This window comes from Arvicanthis niloticus, chromosome 1 (assembly GCF_011762505.2).
Source record: "Arvicanthis niloticus isolate mArvNil1 chromosome 1, mArvNil1.pat.X, whole genome shotgun sequence".
Lineage (NCBI taxonomy): Eukaryota > Metazoa > Chordata > Mammalia > Rodentia > Muridae > Arvicanthis > Arvicanthis niloticus.
Window position 1 is genome coordinate 145,984,663 of NC_047658.1, and position 25,611 is coordinate 146,010,273.

At 38.1% G+C, this 25,611-nt stretch overlaps 1 protein-coding gene across 3 annotated transcripts in view; it reads left to right on the plus strand.

The window, feature by feature from the left end:
* The first annotated feature begins 10,418 nt into the window (after nucleotides 1–10,418).
* The window catches only part of LOC117710944 (cytochrome P450 2C29), a 44,469-nt gene continuing 29,276 nt past the window's right edge, over nucleotides 10,419–25,611 (plus strand). Inside the window, exons 1-4 of one of the 3 annotated variants that reach the window (XM_076920384.1) lie at nucleotides 10,419–10,627; nucleotides 17,318–17,480; nucleotides 17,648–17,797; nucleotides 25,465–25,533. In XM_076920384.1, the coding sequence (XP_076776499.1) occupies nucleotides 10,460–10,627; nucleotides 17,318–17,480; nucleotides 17,648–17,797; nucleotides 25,465–25,533 (550 nt within the window). In that variant the 5' untranslated portion in view covers nucleotides 10,419–10,459. The remainder of the gene's footprint in view (nucleotides 10,628–17,317; nucleotides 17,481–17,647; nucleotides 17,798–25,464; nucleotides 25,534–25,611) is intronic. The other 2 variants (XM_076920369.1, XM_034506283.2) reach the window with 2 other exon arrangements.

Consider the following 25,611-nt stretch of genomic DNA (forward strand, 5'->3'; position numbering starts at 1 on the left):
GTCTCTAATCAAAATGAGCATTAATATAGAAATATTTGTAATGCCAATTCTATGGACTTCTGATGTTTTGAAAATCAACTATCCATGTAAGGTAACCTGGACTGTTGTCTGTTAACTCCTCTTGCTATTTCTAAATAAAATATGGAAAACACCCTAACAATAAACTCAAAGCCATGAATTTGCTATAGTCCCTTAACTCATAGGCTAACCATCCCAAATCAGTTAAAAAAGTTAAAGAAGGACTGGGTCTAAGCCTTGTATTCCTAAATGTGTTATACAGGCACAATGCCCATGAGAGTATCAATATTCATCTCACTTTTATATCAATAAGAAGCTCATACCAATGAAAACCTTAAATTTGAAATGAAAGTAAATTTTGTTCCATTTGAGAAATTATACCTTCATCTTGATATTAATTATATAGATTTCTACCAATAGGTTATGGCTATGCAATGAGTCCTAGCTAATCCTCCCTGTTCCAACAAAACCACTACTTTTCCCTAGAAAGACAGCCCAATATTAACCTTAGTCCCCAAGCCCAGGGAATAGGGGTGCTGACTCTTTAACTTCTTCAAGGTGATTAAGGGCGTTGAGATATTAGAAGAGGGGTGGGGGGAAGAGTAAATTGATAAGCCTCTGATGCTGTATCTTCACTGCATCCAGATGGAATTCCAGGACACTGGAGGTTTGGTCAGGTCTGCTCAGTATGCTTGATGAGTAGATATACCAAGGCTGTGCATTCTGCAATATACAATTCTCAGAACAAGTTTTAGTATAAAGAAAAACAAAATTTTTTTCCTAGAAGTTTGACATTTTTAAAAAGATGTTGGTTCTAGCAACTTTTCTTTTTTTCCCTTTTTAAAAATTGGTTGTAATATTTACATTTCAAATTTTATCACCTTATCCCATCCCCTCTCCACATCACTAATGTCTGTCAGATGATTCTGGGCCAGAAGGCTGAAGATTTGATGCTCCAATGTTCTGTAGTATAGGGATTGTCCAGGTGTTCAGCAGTCTCTATAAATTGGCTAAGTGTTAGAAGCTATGTTTAGTGCTTCCCATAATTTCAGTTAACTCAGTCATTCTGGATTTCTGATGGGGTGAAGACCTATAGTCTCATAGCCAATCCTGGCTATTTACTTTGAGAGAACAGATCTGAGTGGACAGTTTTCAGCTGACATTCATCCTAAAGCCAAGAAAAAAGCCAGGTTCAAAACTAAGTGCTTTAGTTAGGACAGATGACAGAGGTTCTGGTTAGTCAACAAAATGATGAACTGGGTATTAGGACTTTTGCACCTCACCAGTACAATTAAGAATAACTATGCTCTAATTGCATTTTGAGAGAAAAGTTTTATTTTAACAGGAAGGGTGATGAGAGAGAGAAAGAGAGAGAAAGGGGGGGGGGCATGGAGGCAGATGTTCACGTGTCTCCACCAGTAAAGATAGTTTATATATCTAGGTTGGGTATTGGGTTACACTTCAGATTAAGCATTACCAAACTTATAAAGCCTTTGACTAGCATTTCAAGAAATGTATAAAAGCAAAAAGAAGGAGGGGGAATGGGATAGGGCTTTCTAGGAAGGGGAAATGTGGAAAGGAGATGGCATCTGAAATGTAAATAAAATATAAAAGAAAAATAAAAGAAGTTCTAATCCTGATGCCAGCCTCCAAACTTATACTACTCTGACCTTTGATGGGCCATTGACAAGAACATCAAACAGGTAGAGATTGACATCACTATTCTGAAGAAATTCCTCATTTTGTTGTCTGAAATGATCTCCAAAAATTGCAAAGGACTTTATTGGACTTAATTTAATCTTTTACCATAGAAAAGACTGTATATGCCAGGCGGTGGTGGCACATGCCTTTAATCCCAGCACTTGGGAGGCAGAGGCAGGCAGATTTCTGTGTTTGAGGCCAGCCTGGTCTACAGAATGAGTGCCAGGACAGCCAGGGCTACACAGAGAAACCCTGTCTCAAAAAACCAAAAACAACAACAACAACAAAAAGAAAAGACTGTGTACAGCTCTGGACTGTGTAAAACCCTTAAGAAAAATGTTGCTTTTGCATAGACAAGATAGGGATGGTTAAAGAAAGCATGAACAAGATCAGAGAACGCCTTGAGAAAAGACAGAGACAGAAAGAGAAAGATGAGAGCTGGTATAAGAATTGGTTTTCAACCTCTTCACAGTTGCCAACCCTATTTTGTTCCATCTTGAGATTATTAATTGGGTTATTTTTGCTCATTTCTTTTGGTCCATGGCCTTAAATAGGCTGACTAACTTGGTGAAACCACAGATAGATAATTTGGTAGCAAAACCTATTCAGATACATTATCTCATAAGTTAGCTATGGAGGACCACAAGACTCAAGATGATGTTGTTATTCTATCCAGGGTGTTCCCAAAACCCATCTCCATTTAACCTAAAAGAGGGGACTTCCACCCCTAGACCTTCAGAGGAGGGCCACCCAGAACCCCCTCTGACTGGCAATCTGAATTCTTGCTTAGCCTGCAAGGCTAAGCACTGCAAGGGAATATAAATAAAAGTCAAAAATATCTTTCTGGGTTCCCTGAAGGACAAGCCTGACTGCATAGGGGTTGATGTCAAAATTATCCCCTCTCCAGGAAAAAGACATTGGGATGAGTATGGCACTCATGCCTCACTTGATGACAGGAGCACCAGAGTCATTACAAGGTCCCCTTTAATTACTGGAGGTCAGGCCTCTATCCCTGCCTTTGCAAGATTAGAATCACCATGGCCCTTCTATACTTGGAGAAGGGAGGAGATGTCAGGGGCAGCCCCGCTTATACACTGAAGGCCTAAAATCAGCCATAGGCCTAAAATCAGCAATAGGCCTGACATTCATGCCTTCTAACACAAATATTTGTGTCTCTGTGGAAAAACAATGAAACAGATGGCGATAGGCTATTGAAAACAGGCAGCTTCTATGGAAATCTACCAGCCTGAGTAGTCATAGACCCTGTAAATATGCAGCCTTGGTGGATAGTACCACATTAGATAAGGACAAGTGTATCATAGGCAGAGTCATAGTGACCTGTCCCCCGAAACTTCACCCCGCCAATACCCTGTTCTGAAAGATATCTGTACTCCCCCTGAACACCTATGCTCCTGCGTCATCCCTTTCCCCACATCTTGCCTTTTTGTGTTTATAGCCTTTATGTAAAAAGGTAAAAATTATGATTTGATTTTAAAAAAATAAAAAAAGAACTCAGCAGTTTAGAGCTCTTGCAAAGGACCCGGATTTTGTTCCCAGTGCCCACATATCTGCTCATAATTCCCTGTAATGCTAATTCCATGGAATCTCATATTTTATGGCATCTGAAGGCATTGCATGAATATGATGAGCATGTAGACAAGTAGGCAAACACACACACATAAACACACACACACAAATAAAACAAATTAAAATATCAATCTCAAACATTTAGCATCTATTTACAGTGGAACACTTAAAATGTTTCTTGTTTTGTTATTACACAGCACATTTGATCTCAAACACATGAGAACCCCTTATCTATCTATAATATATCAACTTTTTCCTCAGTCTTCTCCCTTCTATTCTCTCAAAATTCAACTAACTACCCATATATTCTACATTTCTATTAACACCAATGTTTAAACAATATGCATAATATTTTCCATACACTGATGTTGTCTGTTGTTGCAATAGAATTTGGATTGCTGACCATTAAAGAATCTCCTGTTTTGATTTTTGAGGACATTCCAATCTGCTTTCCATTTTGACAGTGCTAATTATGATTACTTTAATAGTGTATCCTCATTCTTCATATCCTCACTGGCACTTTCTTGCCATTGTCTTTTAAATAATAAAAAACAGTACTATCAGGTGGTGTTTACTCTCTGTGTCCTGATTAGCATTTTCCTGAAGATTTTCATCACATACTATCTTAGCACTCCATGGTACATACCTATTTTTTTAAATTATGTGTATTTTGCACATATTTTTATTGGATATTATATTTACATTTCAGATTTTATTCTTTTACCCCATTCCCTCCACCACCCAGAAACCCCCTTATCCCATCCTACCTCCTCCTGCTTCTATGAGGATGTGCCCCCACCTACCACCCCACTTCCATTTCCCCACCTTCAAATTCCATCCCTACTCGGTGTTCAGCCTTCATGGGACCAAGGATCTCCTCTCCAACCTATGCCCGACAAGGCCATCCTCTTCTACATATACAGCTGGAGTCATGGGTCGCTCCCTATGTGCTCCTAGCTTATATGCTTATTTGCTGATACCATTATTGTGTACCTTTGCAATTTTACTAGTAGAGGATGACAGTAGCACAGGATTATCTAATTCCATAGGTAGTGTGTGGTTTAGCATGACCTGAGAGTATATATGTGAAGGTGGGGGTCTGTCTTCTTGGTGTGGTAGTTTTACACATCTTTTGTATATTCTACAGCTTGTGTGCAGGCACTGTAGGATTCTTTGTGGGTTTTGGCATACTAGCAATGAAAGGGCCACTGCAAGGCTTTTATAAAACAACTGTTGCCAACTGCTATCTCTTTCTTCACAAAGAATAGTTACAATAAATTATGATTCATGGCTTTGAGGTTGGAATGGTTTGGGATGTCTTGTGGAGAGTCTTTCTACAGCAAGGCGTTGTTAAGATATATTGTGGTTTTTGTAGATACAAGTACTTACAAGGCTGCCATGATGCAAGGCATGTCTTTTCTATTGCTGTACTTATTTCCACTTTGACTTTTTGTCAGTTCTACAGGCTCTATATACAAGCTCTGATGTAAGCACAGGGCACATTTATCCCTGTCTGTTATGTCTTGCTGAACTGTAGCAAACACTCAGACCAAAGAAAGATTCTGTGCTAGCTTTACCCAACAGGTTCAGTCTAACTCTCTCCTGTCAGGTAACAGGGGATGGGGGAGGATAATGGTGACAATTCGTGTCTGGCAGGTTAATGTGTTTCCATAATGTCAACATGCAGGCACGCAAAGGGAATGGGGCAATGGAATGTTAGCAAAGTTGGCTCAGTACTTGTTTAGAGTCCAAGGCACTGACTTCCCTCTTCTTCCGAATGTATCCATTGCTCATGACTAACCATATGGAAGTAAATGTGGAAGAGACAAGCATTGATTCTTACATTCTTGATTGTAACTTTTAAAATTATTTTTATTATACTAAGATAAGGCCTTATAGATTCTCACTTGATTTCCTTAGCTCTTGAACTTGGTCTAAAAATAACTATTCAAATATCTTGTCTGTGGAAATATGACCACTGGGGAACATTATTTATCACTCATTGAAAACTCAATATCCCACAAGAATAACCAATCATTGTAGCACAGATTAATAAACTGATAGAAGTATTAAACAAAAGAAGAAAACATATGCAATTCATACATTCATATAAAATATTCATTCAAGTCTTTTCATTTCTTCTATACTTCCTTGTTCTCTTCACACTTAATATGCTGGATTCAAATTTCTCTATGGGTTAAAGAAAGCTAGATGCTGTCAGTACAACTTTTTATTAATGCTAGTTGTCAGAGCCCACCCTATAAAAAATACTTATCTAGAGGTTTCTCCTTAGGAATGATACTTCCCTGAAACAATGTTCCCATAAAATCTGACTTATGAACCTCAAAACATTGAATCCAATCACACACTGTCATTTGGGAATAAGGTGTCCTTTGGTTATGTTATAAATGTCTTACCTATGTGAACCACATGACATCCATTGATACAAATACCATGTCCAGGTTATGGGTTCCCCACCCCACCATTCCCACTGAGGAGCCCCTCTCAGCTGGCCTGAAATTATCACATGAGATAAAAAAATCTGTTTTTTCCTTATTTTCTAATGCTTTTGTATAATCAAAAATAGTTTATATATATATATATATATATATATATATATATATATATATATATCGCTCTACATATTTGGCACAGGAAAAACTTTATGTTGTCTAATTTAAGAAATAATAATATTGAGTCCAGGATAGTTTTAAATAAATATTTGTTCATTTTAAGAATTACTCCAGTTGTGGTGAGACAGCCACTAGGCAAGAATTGCCACTTTCCTTCTACAGACAAATTACTGTCCAGAAAAGGACACACTTGCAGAATAGTTGACTGATTATATCTGCCTAGACAGAGTAATCAGCCCTTAATAATTCTGCAGCACTAAGGTCTGTCAGATGATCCTGGGCCAGAAGGCAGAAGAACAGATGCTCCAATGTTTTGAAGTAGAGCGAGTGTCCAGGTGTTCAGAGGTCTCTATAAATTGGCTAAGTTTTAGAAGCTATGCTTTGCGCTTCCCACAATTATAGTCAACTCAGTCATTCTGGATTTCTGACGGGGTTGAAAACTTATAGCTATTTACCTTGAGAGAAAAGATCTGAGTGTATGGTCGTCAGCTGACATTCATCCTAAAGCCAGGTTCAGAACTAAATGTTTTAGTTAGGAGAGATGACAGAGGTGCTGGTAGGTCAACAAAAGGATGGACTGGGTATTAGGACTATCTTGTACCTCACTGGTACAAATTGGCATAATTATGCTCTAATTGTATTTTGAGAGAAAAGTTTCATTTTAACAGGAAGGGTGATGTGTAGGAGGAGCTAAGGTGGGAGGAGTACTGAGAGGAAGAAAAGGAGTAAGAAGAGGAGAAGAAGAAGGAGAGGAGAAGCTAGGTGATGAAAGAGAGATAGAGGGGGGAGACAGGGAAGCAGATGTTCATGAATCTCCACCAGTCAAAGATAGTAGATATATCTAGGTTGGGTAGTGGACTACACCTCTGATTGAACAATACCAAACTTATAAAGCCTATGATTAACATTTTTTAAAAAAATGTATAAATGCAAAAAGGAAAAGGGGGCATGGGATAGGGGTTTTCTAAGGGTGGGGGGAATGAGGAAAGGGGATGGCATCTGAAGTGTAAATGAAAGATCTAATAAAAAAAATATATAATAAAAAAAAGACAAATGTAAAAAAAAAGAAAAAAAAAGAAAAAAGAGCTTCAACATTGTGAAGAAGTTAGAACATTGCAAGTCTAGAACCAAATGAGCACAGTCCATCTTATCCCCTTATTTGCACTTGCTCCAAATTCTGATGTGATCTATCTTCTTTATGTCTATTAGGGTACCTTTTTGGATATATAAATAGATCCCTGGTTTCCACCAACCAAAATGCTCAGAATGTCAGGAAGCATCTAATGCATATGCCTGAAATTTCTCTTCATTTTATACCCACTTAACACATCCAATGATAAATTTGACTAAGGTCTTGATTCATGAATTTCTTTTTTCTTTTACTATAATACTATGATACTAAAATTCTTAATGACATTGTTTCCACATTGGAATAAGCTATTGGAGGAAACATGCTTTCAGTTTTCTCAGGTATGGGCAATCATATTTGATTCCAGAATAAACCATTTCTATTTTTTCCTTTCTATACATTAATTTATTTCTTTATTTTATGTCTCAACTCACAGAACTCCTTCCCCTGTTCCCTCTTCCCTTCCCTTCCCTTCCCTTCCCTTCCCTTCCCTTCCCTTCCCTTCCCTTCCCTTCCCTTCCCTTCCCTTCCCTTCCCTTCCCTTCCCTTCTCTTCTCTTCTTTTTTCTTCTCTTCTCTTGAGAAGAGGAAGCTACCCTGCTTGGAGAAAAACTCACCCTAGCAAATCAAGTCACTGTAGGACTAGGCACAACCTCTCCCACTGAAACAAAGCAAGGCAGCCCAATTAGGGGAATGGGATCCACAGACAGGAAACAGGTTCTAGAACAGCCTCTTCTCTAGGTGTCGAGGGACACACATGAAGACCAAGATGCACATCCGCTGCATATGTGTGTGGGTAGGGCTATGATATGCCCATGCTTGCTCTTTGGCTGGTGGTTCAGTCTCTGATAATCCCCAAGCGTCCAAGTTAGTTGACTCTGTTGGATTCCCTATCTTCCTGGGGTCCCTCAATTCTTTTCCCAACTCTTTCACAAGACTTTTCAAGCTCTATTTAATGTTTGGCTGTAGGTCTCTGTATCTGTTTCCATTGGCTTGTGTGTAGAGCCTCTCAGAGGACAGTTATGTTAGGATCTCGTCTTCAAGCATAAGAGAATATCCTTAATAGTATCAGGGATTGGGTTTTGCCCATGGGATGTGTCTCAATTTGAGCCAGTCATTCACTAACCCTTCTCTCCATCTTTGCTCCATCTTTGTCCCTGCACATCTTGTAGGCAGGATGCGATTTATGTAGAAAGTTCTGTGGGTGAGTTTCTGTCATTTTTCCTCCACTGGGAGTCCTGCCTGGCTACAGACAGTGGCTACTTTAGGTGCCACATCAACTACTGCTAGGAGTCCCAGGTAGAATCACTCTCATAGACTCCCTGGGTCTCTCTTTTAAGGTATTTCTTAAATACAGAATGTAGTCTATGACACAGAAGAGGGACTATCTCATGTTGGGAGCTGACTTTTAGCAGAAAGCGGCTATCAGCTTTGCAGCCATCTTAAGCCATAGACCCTGACATGAGACTTGTATTACAAAAGCCTACAACAGCTGAGCACACTCTGATAATCTTGGTTTAGATACCTTGGGTGTGTGAGATTTAAGGTGTGTGAGATTAAAGGTGTGTGACTTAAAGATGTGACTTAGAGATCAGATTTAGAGACAAGATCTAAGGGCATGACTTAAAGGTGTGACCTAAAGGCACGGCTTAGAAGTGAGACATATAAAAGGCGAGAGGCAGACAGGAGAGTTCAGAACAATTAGTACAGTACAACAAAACAATTTGGAGTAACAGAGATTCAGACACTAGGAGTAGGAATAGACATTAGACACTCAGAAGAGTACAACTAGAGGAGTACAACTAGGAACTAGGAACTCAACGCTTGGGACTTGGACTAGGAAGAGAGACTGAAGAATAAATGGGATTGAATCACACTCTGTCTGGTCTCCATTCTTCGAGTCCATCCTCACGCTCTCTCTTGCTGAACCCTGACCTGCAGACCAGAGCGGCAGCTTGGGCCGGGAAACAGTGGCTGCCAAGGGCAGGGTGGAGAGGGCCTCAACAATTTCAGAAGAGGAAGATGACTATAATACATAATACTCATTATACAGAGGAACCAACCAGGTAAAGAAAGTGTGTTTATAATGTCAAAGTCATGATATACTTGAATAAAATGGTGTTATGAATTCTATTCAATTGTATAATGAATATGCACTAATAATTTTATATAAAGATATAAAAATACTTTTAAAAAGTGTGATGATGAGTGTAGAGACAAGCTAATAAATGAAATAAAAAAGGGGACAAGAAAAAGTTTCCACAAGAGATCATTCATCCTTGATAGAGTTAGAGTGATTACTGATACTCCATGCATCACCAACAACTCCTTCCTCATAATCAAAGAAACATGAAATCTAATATTTGGAGGACTTTAGTGCAATATACTATGGAGATAACAAATTACTTCTTTCTCTACTGTAAATAATGAGGATAGGCATGACACTGGGTGACCAAAGTTCTGAACATTACAAAATAAGCAAACTTTTTTGACTTGTAAGTTAAAACAATGTTATAATTATTAACTAGGTTCATGTTTACTATTAGTGATAGTGGTTATCATCAATATAGTGATACAGTACATAGTCAAGTAATTGTAGATATCATTGTTCTGAAAGTTTTTGTGCAGAGAAGGGCACAAAATGCAAGAGACATAGTTTAATTTAGAAATGTCCCACCCTAGCCTCAGGCATTTGAATACAAGGTACCCAGTTGATGCTGCCTTTGGGAGGTTTAACTGGTATCAGTTATTGTTATTTTCTCTGTATAGACTTGTGCTTAGCCAGTTTCATACCAGCATTAGTGGAAAGTGGAGAATTCTAAGACTTTTCTTTAAGAATCTATTGTAAAGTCATGGTAGTAAGGATGATCATTAGATAGTCACAGTGGATTTTAAATTCTTCCAGCTATGAGCCACGAGACACTGACAGGTTTTTTTTTTTTTGTTGTTGTTGTTTCACCATCTTCAGAAAATGAATAATGGGTCTTTCATGGTAAAGACATGTGACTGATATTTATGTTTTGTTTTCTAAGTTTTATATTGGCCACTAACCCAAGTATGTAAAGACTGAGGAGTTTTCTTGAATCTCAAAACTATTCTATTACTTCTGAAGAATAACTGCACATTAGAAACATGTTTGTTTAATTTTATTAGCAGGACTTAGACACCAATTTGTACTGCTAACCAGAAATTCAAATGGGCACCCTGTAGAGGTCAAGGGCAAATAACATCTTATTTTTATCTCTATCAAAGGGACAAAGTTTACTTGAGACGGAGAGATTAAAGATTTCCTAATTGATTAGTCAGTGATGATCAAAGCAGAGCATGTTTTTTTCAGTGTTATAAAAGCTCTGTGCTGTCTGATCACAACTGTGTCAGTAAGGAAGGTCTCTATGGATCTGATCACGTTCCTGGTACTTACTCTCTCCTGTCTCATTCTTCTCTCACTATGGAGACAGAGCTCTGGAAGAGGGAAGCTCCCTCCTGGCCCCACCCCTCTTCCAATTATTGGTAATTTTCTCCAGATAGATGTGAAGAACATCAGCCAATCCTTTACTAATGTAAGTATTCTTTATGCTCCTCTAATAACTTGATAAGAGAGATAGATTAGAAGTTGTTTTAAATGAAAATGCAGTATTAGAAAGGCATTTCATTTCCAGGAGGAAAGCAACAATACCAAACAACCAGAGACCCCAGGGTCTAAAACCACCAGCCTGGGAGCACATAGGGAGGGACCCATGACTCCAGAGGTATATGTAGGAGAAGATGGCCTTGTTGGGCATAGGTGGGAGAGAAGATTCTTGGTCCCATGAAAAATAAACACAGAGTGGGGGGGAATGTGATGGTGGGATGGGGGTAGTGGGGGCAGGGGTAGGTGGGGGGCACAGCCCCATAGAAGCATGAGGAGGGGGGATGGGATAGGAGGTTTCTGAGTGGTGGGAGGAAGTGGGGTGAGGTAATAAATTCTGAAATGTTAATATAATACCCAATTTTTCAAAAAAAGATGAAAAAAAGAAAAAAAGAAAAAAGAAAGAACAAGAAAAGAAAAAAAGGAGATTTAATAACACAAATGGAAGGATTTAGAAATTTAGGAGGCAGTTTATGTTAATGGAAGAAGCATCATAGAAACAGGAAAATCATACCCTCATAGAAGCACAAGGAGGGAGGATGGGATAAGGGGTTCCTGAGTGGTGGTGGTTGGGGGAATGGGATAATGTAAATATAACCAATTTTAAAAAAAGGAAAAAAAAGAAAGGCATTAAAGTTATAAATCATCATAAGATCATACCTCTTGCCAATTATTGTGTACCTTTTGCCTTTTACAGCTGGCACTTGTCCAGAATAGAGTAATGAGCAAGGTTTCAGATGGAAGAAATTTAGCTCATTGCATTTATTTAATTAATTAATTTAGTTACTTTTTTCCTGACTGAAGTTTCTTCTCTCTCCTCCCACTTGTTCCCCCACCACTTACCCCACTATCCCCTTTTTCTCCTATAAGTGGAGTCCATTCCTGAATATCAAGCAGCCTTGGCATATCAAATTGCAGTAGGACTAGGTACATCTTTCCTACTGAGGCTAGACAAGGTCACTCAGTTAGGGGGAAGATACCTAAAGTTAGGCAGCAGAGTCAGAGACATTCCCTGCTTCTGCTGCTGTTGGGTGTCTCAATGAAGACAAAGTTGCACAACTCTTACATATGTACTTAGGGCCTAGGTCCATCCTATGCATGTTTTTGGTTTGTGGTTCAGTCTCTGTGAGCCACTTTTTGCCCAGGATATTTGATTTTGTAGCTTTCCTTATGGTGTCCTCAACTTCTCTGGCTCCTTAAATCCTTCCTCCCCCTCTTTCTCCAGATCCTCTTAGGTCTGCCTAGTGTTTGACTGTGAGTTTTCAACTGTTTCTATTAGCTGCTTGGTGAAGCCTATCAGATGACAGTTTTGCTAATCTCCTGTGTGTAAGTATAGCAGAATACCATTAATAGTGTCAGGGGTGGGCTCTCTCTCATGGCATGGATCTTAAGTTATGCTATGCTTTGTTTGTTCATGCCCTCAAATTTTGCTCCAATTTTACTTCTGCAACATTTTTAGACATGGCAAATTGTGACTTGAAGGTTTTGTGGCTGGGTTGGTGTCCCTGCCCATCCACTAGAAGTCTTGCCTGGGCATAGAAGGTGGCCATTTTAGGTTCTATATCCCCTACTGTGAGTAGTTTTGGCTGGGGTCACCCTCATAGATTCCTGAGAATTTCTATTTTACTAGGTTTCTAGCTTCTCCCAGAAGGATTTTCTTTTCTGTTACAATCTAACTGGTGTTCTGTAAGCTTCTTGTGGTTTATAGGCATCTTTCTTTACGTTGGGGAAACTTTCTTCTATGATTTTGTTGAAAATATTTTCTGGGCCTTGGAACTGGCAATTTAACTCTCTCTGTAGTTAGAAGCTGATGGATTTTGTCAATTCACTCTTGCTAATAGCAGCAGGAGATAAAGAAAAGAAACTGAGTCTTTACACTTTGACTCAGGGGCGTTTCCTTGGTCAGGTGAGAAGCTTGGAGTAAAGGAAAAGAAAGCAAGCCAGGCACACAGACAGACAAACACACACTAGTTGAAGAAGACAAGGACTACGGTGAACCTTTATTTTTGTTTTCAGGTTTTTATAGCCTTTTAGACATGACCTAGAATCATTTCTTGATTCTAATATTTCTAGAATCATTTTCTTGATCATTAACATGTTCCAAGCCTGTTTACTTGCTATTACAATTACATCCTTATAATGCATAAGTGCTCACTATTCTCTTTTATGTTATTCATGCAGCTCTTGCCAATCTATGACGAGGACGGGCCACTTTTTGTTCTAGATACTAGCTTTAAAGTTTCTATCAGATACCCTAACTTCTCAAAATTATTTAAACAAAATTAGTTTCTTAAAACTACTTATACAAACAAATCAAGAATTCTATAAAACCATTAATTCATTTAAACAGCATTATATCAAGAATTTTCATGTCATGTTATTCTGCAGGAAGCTTGCCCAGATTGGGGTATCACCCAGAAAGTAATCATACCAGGCTTTTGGCAGTTAGAATCTTCCACTGTCCACTCATTCCAAGCCAAATTGAATGAGTAGTATGTTAATGACAAAGATCACAAGGCACAGCAGTAGGAAGAAGCAATCCTAGAATGAAGTCTCAGGGGTCATGCCTTTCAAGATGCACCCATCATAGCAGAGCAACATAGAGGCCTGTCCCCTGGGAGCTCACTTGCTCACTGAAGCTCTTCCTTCATAGTATTCACCATATACTGTTAGCTTGTCTTTTTTAAAAAAATCAAGAAATGGAGTCCATTTTGTTGACTGATATTAATAACCAATGATTATTAATTCCTGTTCTTTTGATGATGGTGGAGGGTGTGTGTGTGTGTATGCATGTGCACATGTGTGCTCGTGTGTGTGTATGCATGTGTATACCTTTTTTGGTTTTGTTGGTGAGTAATTATTTATTACTTGTGTTTTGGGGGTATAATTAATTTCCTTGAGTTGGTTTTTTTCTTCTAGTATCTCCTGTGGGGCTGGATTTGTGGAAAGATATTGTTTTAAATTTGCTTTTGTTATGGAATATCTTTTTATCTCCATCTATAGTGATTTTAAGTTTTGTAGTATATATTAGTTTAGGTTGGTATCTGTGGCATCACAGACTCTACAAGACATGTTTCTGGGCCCATGTCATTTTAGAGTCTCTATTGAAAATCCAATGTAACTCTGTTAGGTCTGCCTTTGCTTGTTACTTGGTATTTTTTCCTTGCATGTTTTAATATTCTTTGTTTCTTCTTTAGGTTTTTGGTTTTGATTAAAATGTGGTGGGAGGATTTTCTTTTTTTGGTTGAATCTGGTTAGCATTTTGTGAAATTCAAGTATGTTTATAGGCATGTCTTTCTTTAGCTTGAGGGAAATTTTCTTCTATGATTTAACTGAAAATATTTTCTGGGCATGGAGGTAGCAATCTGCCCTTTCTCCTCCTCCTCCTCCTCATCCTCCTTCTTGTCCTCCTCTTCCTCCTCCTCCTCCTCCTTGTCCTCATCCTCATCCTTCTCCTCTTCCTTGTCCTCTTCCTCCTCCTCCTCCTCCTTGTCCTCATCCTCATCCTTCTCCTCTTCCTTGTCCTCTTCCTCCTCCTCCTCCTCGTCCTTGTCCTCTTCCTCCTTCTCCTCCTCCTCCTCCGTGTCCTCCTTCTCCTCCTCCGTGTCCTCCTCCTCCTCCTCCTTGTCCTCCTCCTCCTTCTCTTCCTCCTCCTCCTCCTCCTCCTCGTCCTCGTCTTCCTCTTCATCTTTTCATAGTGTCCCAGATTTTCTGGGTGTTTCATGTTGGAAACTTTTTAGATTTACTGTATTCTTCAACACATGTGTTGATTTGTTCTATTTCTTTGATCTCTCTTGTATTTTGTAGCTCCTGTTCTCTTACCTAGGTTTTTCATCTCCAGGACTTCTCTATTTGTGATTTTTTGTTTGTTTATTTGTTGTTGTTTGTTTTTTGCTTTGATTTTTATTTATTAATTTATATTTTGCTTTTATTTCCATTTTCAGGTCTTGAACATTTTTATTCATTTCTTTCATCTGTTTCATGGTATTTTCCTATATTTCTTTAATAGATTTATTCATTTCCTCTTTAAAGGCCCCGATCATCTTTACAACATTGGGTTTAAGGTCATTTTCTTGTGCTTTAACTGTGTTAGGATAGCCAAGGTTTATCTACCTTCTAGTGGTGCTATATTTCTCAGGCTTTTGTTGATTGTGTTCTTAAGCTGCCTTTTAACCATGTGGTTATCCCAGGTACTTTCAGGCCTCCAGGAATGCAGACAGAGTTGTGTGCTGAAAAATGGAACACAGTAGACCAGGTGCAGTTTAGGATTCTTTTGTGTGTGATTTAGAGGGACTTGGTCTTCAGGCAATGTGGGGAGCACTTTTACCTGGTTTCCCCTGGTGCTCGCAGCCTCAGAGAATGGAGGTATAGGGAAAAATGGAGCATAGGGGACAGGGTGCAGTTTTCTTTTGTTGGATGACCCAGGAGACCTAGCAGGCAAGCAGCCTAAGGCAGGTTTCTACCAGGTTATCCATGATGTCTTCAAGCCTCCAGAAATGCATGCAGAGATGTAGGGCAGAAGACAGAGCTCAGGGAACAGGGAATAGATCATGGGTGATGGGTATATGAAACATGGAAGGCACAGCTTGTAAAGGAGGGGCCCAATTGCTTGTCCTTAGTGCTTTCAGGCCTCCAGGAATGAAGCTGAACTATGGGCTGGAACTGAAGCTCCAGTTCAATGCATTTTTAAAAATAAAAGTATAAAATCCACCCAAACTGGAAAATTGATTAATATTTCTTGTCTTTTTAAAAAACATATTTCTTGTCTTTTTAAAAAACATATTTTTCTTTAGTTTTGGTTGAAGGTCAATAGTGAGTAACATTTTATTCTGTAAGTCAAGTCTACTTTTAGAAATACATCTTTACTGAGGTTATCTATTTGCTGCTGGACTCTAGAGAAGTCACTGATGGCTAATTTAGCTAAATACCAATGGACATGGACAAACACAAGAAACAAAAAAAATAAGCCAAGCTTTCAGCATATTTTGTGATATTCATATCCACTTTTAATTCATGTAAGCCTAAGTCTGGAATTAAGAATGCTGCCAGATAAGGTACCATTTTTTTTTTTTTCAGGAAATACTGCACACCTGTAGTGCAGCTTCTGAGATGTCCACTCTCTGTGTCTGTAGCAGCAGTAAGCCAAATCAGGACTGATCAATAGGATTACTTGTGGTGACTTAAAAATTTGCACTTCAAACTTTAATTAGGCCAAGTTTTGATGCTTTATTTCTGCATCATTTTGTCTACTTCATTAGGTTACTTGTCTGTTTCATGTGAGTATCAAACTATTTATACCACTATAGTTCTTTAGTATAATTTGAGGTGTGGTATTGTCATACCACGAACAGTTTTTTTTACTCCTTAAGAATTCTTTGACTATTCTTGGTCCTTTATGGTACCATATGATGTCTTCCATAGTGTTTTTTTTTAACCTGTAAATATTGTATCAGAAGTTTGATATATAGTATTAAATCTGTAAATTAAATTAAGTAATATGGGTGTTGTGTTCCTTGACTTCTGTTTCGTCTTTGGTCCTCTGTCCTGGATGGCCTGTCATTGAGTAGAAGATCTCCACCAAAGTTATTGACTGGGCTTCTGTAGACTCAGATGTCCTCTGGTTGAGCAGAGCAATTTCTGCTCAGGTTAGAATCTTGGACAAGTTGGGGGGGGGGTGTGTGTTGGGAACCGCACTAGCCCCAAGTCGTGGCGGCCAAAATAAATGTCTCGGCCTGAGCAAAATATTGAGGCCCGGGCCGACCCACGTTTGGGCGGCCACTGTATCCCGGTCCAAGCTGCCGCTCCGGTCTTCAGGTCGGGGGTTCAGCAAGAGCGAGGGTGACGGCAGATTCTACCTAATGTCTGAGATTCGTCTCTGATGATCCCTCTATAGTCTCTGATCTCTGGTTCTGTCTTCTATAGTCTGACTAATGTCTTCTATCGTCTCAATTCTGATCTGTTCTGTCTCTGCCTTTTATATGTCTCACTTCTAAGCCATGCCTCTAAGTTACACCTTTAATCATGCCCTTAGGTCTTGTCTCTAACTCTGATCTCTATACTTCTAAGTATACTATTAAGTCACATACCTTTAATCTCACACACCTTTAATCTCAAGGTATCTAAACCAAGATTATCCGAGTGTTCTCAGCTGTTGTAGGCTATTGTAATTTAAATCTCATGTCAGGGTATATGGCTCAAGATGGCTGCAAAGCTGATAGCCGCTTTCTGCTAAAAGTCGGCCCCCAACGGGGGGGGTGGGGACTAGAGGGGTGATTGTAGTTTGAGTGGGTAGGCACTAAGAAAGTTGGGACAAATGCTGCTAGGAGGGTAGCTTACCTGGAGCTCTGGTGGCTGGTGTCCTGCTGAATGTTTTGTTACAAAAAGTCATTGCTATCTTTGTGTAACAACTTCCTGAACCCAGAGCCATTGCATGGTCCACTGCAGGCAATAGTAACTAATAATCACCACAATGTTTTATAAATAAGCTTGAAAATCATTTGAAGGTGAGTTTGCCTAAATAAAAAAATCTTAAAATACAGAGATAATATCAGTGTGAATGAGGTTTACAATAATTAAGGTTACATATGTTTGCTAGTGTTTGCTTTTTCTTTCCTATTTCTAGTTCTCAAAAGCCTATGGCCCCGTGTTCACTCTGTACTTGGGCTCACAGCCCACTGTCATATTGCATGGGTATGAAGCAGTGAAGGAAGCTCTGATTGATCATGGGGAGGAGTTTGCTGGTAGAGGAAGCTTTCCAATTATTGACAAAATTATTAAAGGTCTTGGTAAGTAACTGTACATATTCATGTATGTGCTGTACAGTGTTTCTGGTGAGATATAAAATAAAGTTGAAAGTGATGGGCTTCCTTCTTAGGTACAGAGGGACCTCTCTATGGTTTCTACTCTCACCTGTTCCTAGCATCTATTTCTAGTATTTTCTCATTTCCTTTAGGTGTTGTTTTTAGTAATGGAAACGGATGGAAAGAGACAAGACGATTTACACTCATGACCCTGCGGAATTTGGGCATGGGGAAAAGGAATATTGAGGACCGTGTTCAAGAGGAAGCACAGTGCCTTGTGGAGGAACTGAGAAAAACCAAAGGTAATGAAAATTTATACATTTGCATCTTAGTTTAGATAAGCATGCTTCAGTCACGTTGATAATGTTTCATCTAAAACATTTTCATTATTTTTAATCAGAAATAATAATATAGGTTTCATGTTAATTTTCTGCTGAGTTATAAAATTGTGCATTCTCATTTGCACAAATGTAGTTTTCACATTGTGGATCATTTCACCAGAGAGTAAATGCTACTGATAAAGGTGACAAAGGATGTTCATTTTCATTATTCTGAACTACATAGGTTTTCCTAAATTCATTGAGCACTACAGATAGTTTTCTAGGTCCATATTACAGTTCTGTTCATCAATGATGTAGTTCATGGTTTTCATTTTATAGCTAAGGATATAGAACTTTTATTAATTATTGTATCTTCTATAGCATGATATAAAATGCATAGTTATTTATTTGAAAATTATTACAACTTTGATAATATTGTATGTGACTTGGTCATGATCACCTCTACTCTATCTACCCAACTTTATGTTCATCAAATCCAATTTGTGCTGACATAATTTATATGTTAGCCAAATTTTTATTAGTGCTTTCAGAATTTTGTACTTGCTTGTAACATGTTTTAATTGAAGTAGAAGTATATACTTCATTCCCTTTCCTTCCTCCATTCCTTCCCAGATGTCTTCTTTTGTCCCCATCCCATGCCTCTCCCATTCTCAAGTTGATAGCTTCTTTTTCTTTGATTATTATTGTGTACATGTGTACGTACATGCACACATACATAGCCTCTTGAATAGGTCTTTCTTGTTGGATACAGTATATATGATTTTATGGCCAAACATTCTCTGTCTAGGGCCATGCAGGAGGAAGGACAAATGGCTTTGGAATGTATGGAATTGTGTCCCATGATTTATCACAGCCATATGGGTGGGCCTTGGTGTGGCACATCCCTGAGAACTAGGTGTCCTGAGGATGTTATGCTGTTATGGAGTTCTGTTCTATTTGCTGCCCTCTTAATCTAAGAGTTATATGAAAATTTTAAGGGGGCTTTCAGTCCCTCACTGGGCAGTATTGGTGGCATTTACAATATTAGTGTTTGATTTTTTGGGGGCATTGCTACTAGGAACAGGTGATGATTCTATCATCACCTTAGAGAAGAACTTAGAAATTTAGATTGTCAACAATGACTATCACCCCTAGAAACTTTGGGGAAAATAAAGTTGTTAGTGAAGCTAGGTTGAGATATTTTTACTACTAGCTCTGATGGAGAAAACATTAGGGAAAAATATGAAGTTCAGAAAGGCACATTCTTAGTTAAGCTAGAGACCTTTTATGGTCAGGAAAAAGAACAATGGCAGAACTGTATGATATGAGTCTCATTGTGGCAGGACTGATGATCATTGATTTATTATACCCATTTTGCCCTCAGTTTCCTGATATAATTTATTAAGAATTTTGATTAGTAGATTTGCATTTTGAGGATTTAAGAAAGATGACTGGTTTTTATATAAAAGTTTAGATTTGTGATTGTGATTTTTACAAGATTACCTTTAAAGATATTGTAAATACTTCTTTTTTTGTAACAGCAAATTGGTGCCTGCCAGTAAGAGAAACAGGCTGAGAAAACTATCTTTCTTGCTTATACTTTGTTAATCTATAGAAGTTCCTTGCTTATGAATATATGTGTGTTTTTAGAATGTTTCTTCTTTACCTGTGCTATGTAATGTTAGTTTTGTAAAGGTATGAGAAAACATACTGTTTCTTCATAATCATTCAGTAGAAAAACACTAACATGTAATCACATTGTAATTGTATACTGCTTGAATGATTTTGCTGGGATAAATAAGCTGTAGAAGAAAGAATAATGTATGGTGTGGTTGGAACACTGTTTCTCCCATTGATCAATGTGTGTGTGTGTGTGTGTGTGTGTGTGTGTGTGTATAAAGTTTCTGTAAATTTGTGTTGGAACACTGCACATTCCATCCACCAGTTGTATGAACTTATGTATATAAATGGGGAATGCTTGGAGCCTGATTGCTGGAGCTTTGCTCCAACCATTCTATGGGTGACTATGTATATGTCTGTCTGTAGATCTGTATGCATGTATGTATGTGTGTATGTATATAAGCATGTGTATTTGTGTGTATGAAGTTGGTAGACTCTGCCTTTTGTTTTGTCCATTCCGTGTGTGTGTTTATGTGTGTGTATGTGTGTTTGCGTGTGTGTGTGTGTGTGTGTGTGTGTGTGTGTGTGTGTGAACTTTCTCTCTTTCCTTCTGTTTCTCACTGGCCCCATAATAGTTCATCATTCATAGTTTTGTTTTGTTTTTTGCTGGTCACACAGAGTGCCAGCCCCAGTAAATTAAGCTTCCTTCCCCCAGAAAACTCTGCTAAGCAACTTCTCTAATTGTTGGTTGCCTTTAGTAGTAGCCCCCATATGTATCTGGATCCACCCTGGTCAGCGACTTTATGCACTGACCCACAATGGCTGTCTGTCTCAGTTTACCTACCATGTGGATGTTAAAGCCAGTCCCTGACAATTAACCACTTATAAAATGAATAAGTGGCCTTATCATTTGGAGAGGATAATTGTCCTTACCTCAGCAGTCATATGTAGCTCCTTGTCTAGGTATAGGTCTCTGAACTTTTTATCTTCTCATATTAGCACATTTAATGATCCAGTCATTTTTCCAATCTTTTTGCTGCCATTTCTAGGATAGAATTTTTCACAGTAAATTTCTAGATATTCTCCTTTGAATTTTTCTGCCTCCTCTTCTGCATATTCTCTGAGGAATACATGCAGAAGTAATTTAGATGTATTTGTGGAGGCTGGTATCCTCACAACATGTTGGTATCTGTATTGTATCCAATTGTGGCTTTCTGTTATGATCCCACACTTGCTTTAAAAAGAGACTTCTTTAATAAAGGATGGCATACTTATTTTTAGAAGAAATTGACCATTCCTCTTCCAGAAGCTAATAATTGCAAATAATTCCTTCACTAGATATAGTACGCCATGCCCAACTACCATGTTAGAATTTCTTCTGGCTTTGGCTTTCACAGGTCTTGTTCATCCTGTCACATGTGCTGTAAGTTCATATAAACAACTGTCCTGCTGTTCCCAGAAGACAGTTTTTTTGTAGTCATCCACGACTTTTTTGTTCCCTCTTTCTCAATGATTCCAGAATCTTTTAAGGTAGGGGGATAATACATAAGTTATATTTAGGACTGAACATTTTACAGTCTCTTGTTCTCTGTACCTTGTTCTTTTGTAGCCTCTGCATTGGTCCTCATCTATTGTAAGCAGAAGCTTCTCTGACAGTGGTTAAGAGATGTCTTGTATGTGTAACTTTCTTCTGGAATATGGTTAATATATTATAGGCTATACTCTTAATGAAAACAGTGTTGAGAACCACTCTACCCCACGTTTCGGGGCCAAAATGTCAGGGACCACTCTATCAATGTTGGAACCCGAACTACGAAAGCCTTGAGGGCTAAGTTGTTAGAACCCGCACTGCCCCCAAGCAGCTCCAGTCCAGGGGTCTGGGTTCAGCAAGAGAGAGTGAGGACAGATGAAAAAAATGGAGACCAGACAGAGTGTTATTCAATCCCGTTAATTCTTCAGTCTTTCTTCTTCTCTCCAAGTCCCTAGTTCCTAGTACTAAGTCTCAGTTCCTAATTCCCAGTTCTAGTTGCTATTCTCTTTCCCAGTTCCAAGTTCTTTCTCCAAGTGCTAAGTGCCTAATAATAGTTGCCTATCTCAAGTCTCAAGTGCCTACTCCAAGTGCCTAATACTTAATAATTTCTTCTGTCTGCCTCTCACCCTTTATATGTCTCACTTCTAAGCCACGCCTTTAAGTCATGCCCTTAGGTCTTGTCTCTAAATTTGATCTCTAAGTCCCGCCTTTAAGTCACACACCTTTAAGTCTCACACACCCAAGGGAAAAACTTGGGTATCTAAAGCAAGATGTTATCAGAGTGTGCTCAGCTGTTGTAGGCTGTTGTAATCAAGTCTCTTGTCAGGGTATATGGCTTAAGATGGCTGCAAGGATGATAGCTGCCTTCTGTCAGCTCCCCACAAAACAGAATCATTCTGTTTTAAGAACTAAGAAGTGCCAGTAACTTCTTGAATATTGGTGGGACTTTGTAGCCATCTCCCCTTGCCATATTGGGATTAGGTTTGGCTTAAGCTTATGTGCACTTCATGAATGTTGTCATCACCACTGTAAATTGATAAATGCTGCTACACTGCTATGTTCAGGAGACATTGTTTTCTTGTGGCAATCAACCTCTGACTTCTAGACTTTCTCTTCCACTCTTCCATAATAACTCCTAAGCCTTAAGAAGAAGCCCCAATATATCAATGTCCCATTTAGTACTGAGTATATCATAGTTTCTTTTTGCTTTGTGCCTTGAGTTTCTACATTTCTCTGTGTTAATTGTCATCTACTACAAGTAAAAATTTCTTTGATGTGGGTTTTGAAATGCATTAACAAATGGATATTATAAAAAGTTATTTGGAGTTGATTAACACTAAGCCCATTTAGAGTGATAATATACATCCCATATACAGTCACAAAACTAAACCACTATTGAGGATGCCAAGAAGTACATACTGACAAGATCCTGATATAACTGTTTCCTGAGAGGCTCTGCCAGAGGCTGACAAATACAGAGGCAAATGCTAGCAACCAACCATTGGACTGAACATGGGGACCCCAATTGAGAAATTAGAAAAGGACTATAAGAGCTGAAGGGATTTGCAACCCCATAGGAAGAACTACATCAACCAACCAGACCTCCCAGAGGTCTCAGAGGCTAAGGCACTAACCAAAGAGTATATATGGAGGGACTCCTGACTCCAGCCACATATGTAGCAGAGGATGATGGCCTTGTTGAGCATCAATGGGAGAAGAGGTCCTTGGTCCTGTGAAGGCTCAATGTTTAGGGGACTGTGAGGAAGGGAAGATTAGACTGGGTGGGTGGGGGAACACCTTCATAGAAGCATGGGGAGGAGAGATGGAATAGGGGGCTTTTGAGGGTGGGAAACTGGGAAAGGGGATAACATTTGAAATGTAAATAAAACATATCTAATTAAATAATAAGTGAATACATAAAAACACATTAGATTCTTTCTCAGGGTCCATGATATGTCTAGCCACAGAGTCTTAGCCTGATAATGATGCCAAGTATGTGCTTTATCTTATGTAACAGGTCTTAAGCCAAAAGAGAAAATTGTAATTTTCAGGATGTGCATGCTACTGTGGCACCAGTTGATATGCCTTGCCAGGCAAGTTGTTACTGTAACTCGAAGAGTTTTTAGTCTGGGTAAACTTGATCATTACTTTCTCTTCTGTTAGCCCACATAGCACCTTCAGGCACTATGAGAGTTAGCCTATATCAACAATTTGAGAAATATAAAATTTGTAACTTAATGATGTACCCAAAAACCTCTAAAACATACCAAAGAAAAAATGCCATAAAATGTAGACAAAAAGAAGTCTGGGTATATTGGTGCATGGTTTCAATTCCAGCACTCCAGACATATCTACAGATAGATCTATAGAAAGAAAGGAATGGAAGGAAGGAAGAAAGAAAGAATCAAGGAAGGAAGGAAGAAAGGAAGGAAATAATAAAGGAAGAAAATTATAGGTTAACATCTCTGAAGATTATAGAATTTTTTTCAATAAAATATTTGTAAAAAATTGTCAAATGAATCAAATTGAGTATCCTCTATGATCTAGTTGGATTCATTCCAGAGTGTCACGGATATTTTAATAAATATAATCAATTTAATTATTTCTTCTATGATACTCAGCATTTTGACTTATATTCTAGTAAACTACGCATGACAGCCATGATCTTTAAAATGCACAGAAAAACTGTGAATATATTTTTAATTAAATCATTTTTAAAATAAAATCTGAACTATTTCCACTAACTCTTCTGGTTGTCAATTCTGTCATTTCTGCACAATTTAACTCCTTGTGTGTGTTTGTCTAGAAAAAGACTTTCCTTTTGCTATGACAATGAATGCTACTTACTCAAGAAATTTTTGTAGCGAAAATTTTAATTAGGTATTTTATTTCTAAGGATTGTAAATTAGTCTTCCAAATAAAGTGAAAGGAAAGACTGAAAAATCAAATTTCACCTGTGAGTGATATGTATACACATGTGAAAAGTCCCAAAGGTTTACCCTCCACTCATATTTGGAAAATTAAAACATTTCTTGACAGTATAAAATATAGTTATGTTTTAAAAGCCTAGCATAGCCACAGCAATTTTAAGGAGTTTTTTATTTAAATGTTTATTAATGTTTTCAGAACACTGCCTACTTAAGTGATAATTATGTGAGGTCTATAGATTGAAATTCAGGATCACCTGGAATATAAAGAGTACCAATCATTTGATCAAAGCAAATTCACTACAGAAAGGACATCAAAAGAAACTTCCCTGACAGTTGGAGAAATGGCTTATCACTTGAGAGAGTATGTTCCTTCAAAGGAGCAGCAACAGGTTCCCAGGAACCATATAAGGAAGCTTCATAATGTAGGCCATGCTCTCCTGGTCTCCTTAGGTACACACACACACACACACACACACACACACACACACACACACACAAACACACACACACCTGTGCTTGTATACACACAAATAAAAATAAAAAATTTTATTATGAGTTTTAAACCTGTAAGGTCATACATATCAATGTGATGCACGATTTTAAGCATTATATCAGCCAAGAAATTTGATAGTGATGATTTTGGAAAATGTTTACACACCTATAAATCTCAGTTTCCCCAGACATGCTATGTGGAGCATGATTTAACATACTTATTATATAATTATATAATAAATTATATAATAATAAATAAATTATATAATATAATTATATAATAAAAACTTTTTCTAATATTGTATGTAGTGTCGGTTTTATGAAGACATTTATGTACCATGTGTTGTGAACATGCTTACATATCATCACTTTTCTGGACATTTCATTTCCATATTTCCTATTCCCTTCTTGCTCAGAATTGTTATACACAAAAAGATATGTTTATTTTTATTTCCTTTGTAAAAATACTTACCTGCAAATATATGACTGCACCACTGGCATGCCTGGTGGTCACAGAGATAAGAAAAGTGTGTCTGATACCCCTAACTATACAGTTTTGAAGGTGATTCTCCATTCTTCTCAATGTCTTTTCCTGGGTTCTCAGGTGTCTGATGTACTCTTTCTGTTTCTCTCTCAGGAGCATATTCACAACTGAGATAAACACCTAATAGGGTTTGCTTTCTTTTTCTATAACTTGGGTACAATTAGCTAAAATTTTATAACTCTGGACTGTCTTATCTTCTAATATCTTGTGTTCTAAAGTTCCCCCCTGAAGTCTCATAATGTTTGCCCCCAGCTCTGTGAACCTTGGGCTTATGGTTCCAAATTGTGCATGCAAGACATGACACTCAGCAAAATGTATTTCTTTCAAAGATAAAATCAAAAAGGGAAGTCTCTATCATTTCCTTAGTGTTGGTTTCCCCACCTAGAATATGTAAGATAATTTTTTAAATTTTATTTGGTAATGTTAACAAATCCACAGAGAAATAGCTGTTCTAGAAGTTGCACAATCTTTTTGTGTAACAAGGAGGAAATCTCATCATGTTTTCCCCTCTCATTTATAAACTCACTTGCAGTGTTGCCCGTCCTTCTTTGGATTAAGAGTTGCTTTTTTGAGTTACTGATTGTGGATACAAAACTTTCAGGTATACACTTTTCTACTTCCTTCTGAATATCATATGTCATATAGGCAGTGCAGTAAGATGTAATTCTGAATACCTAAA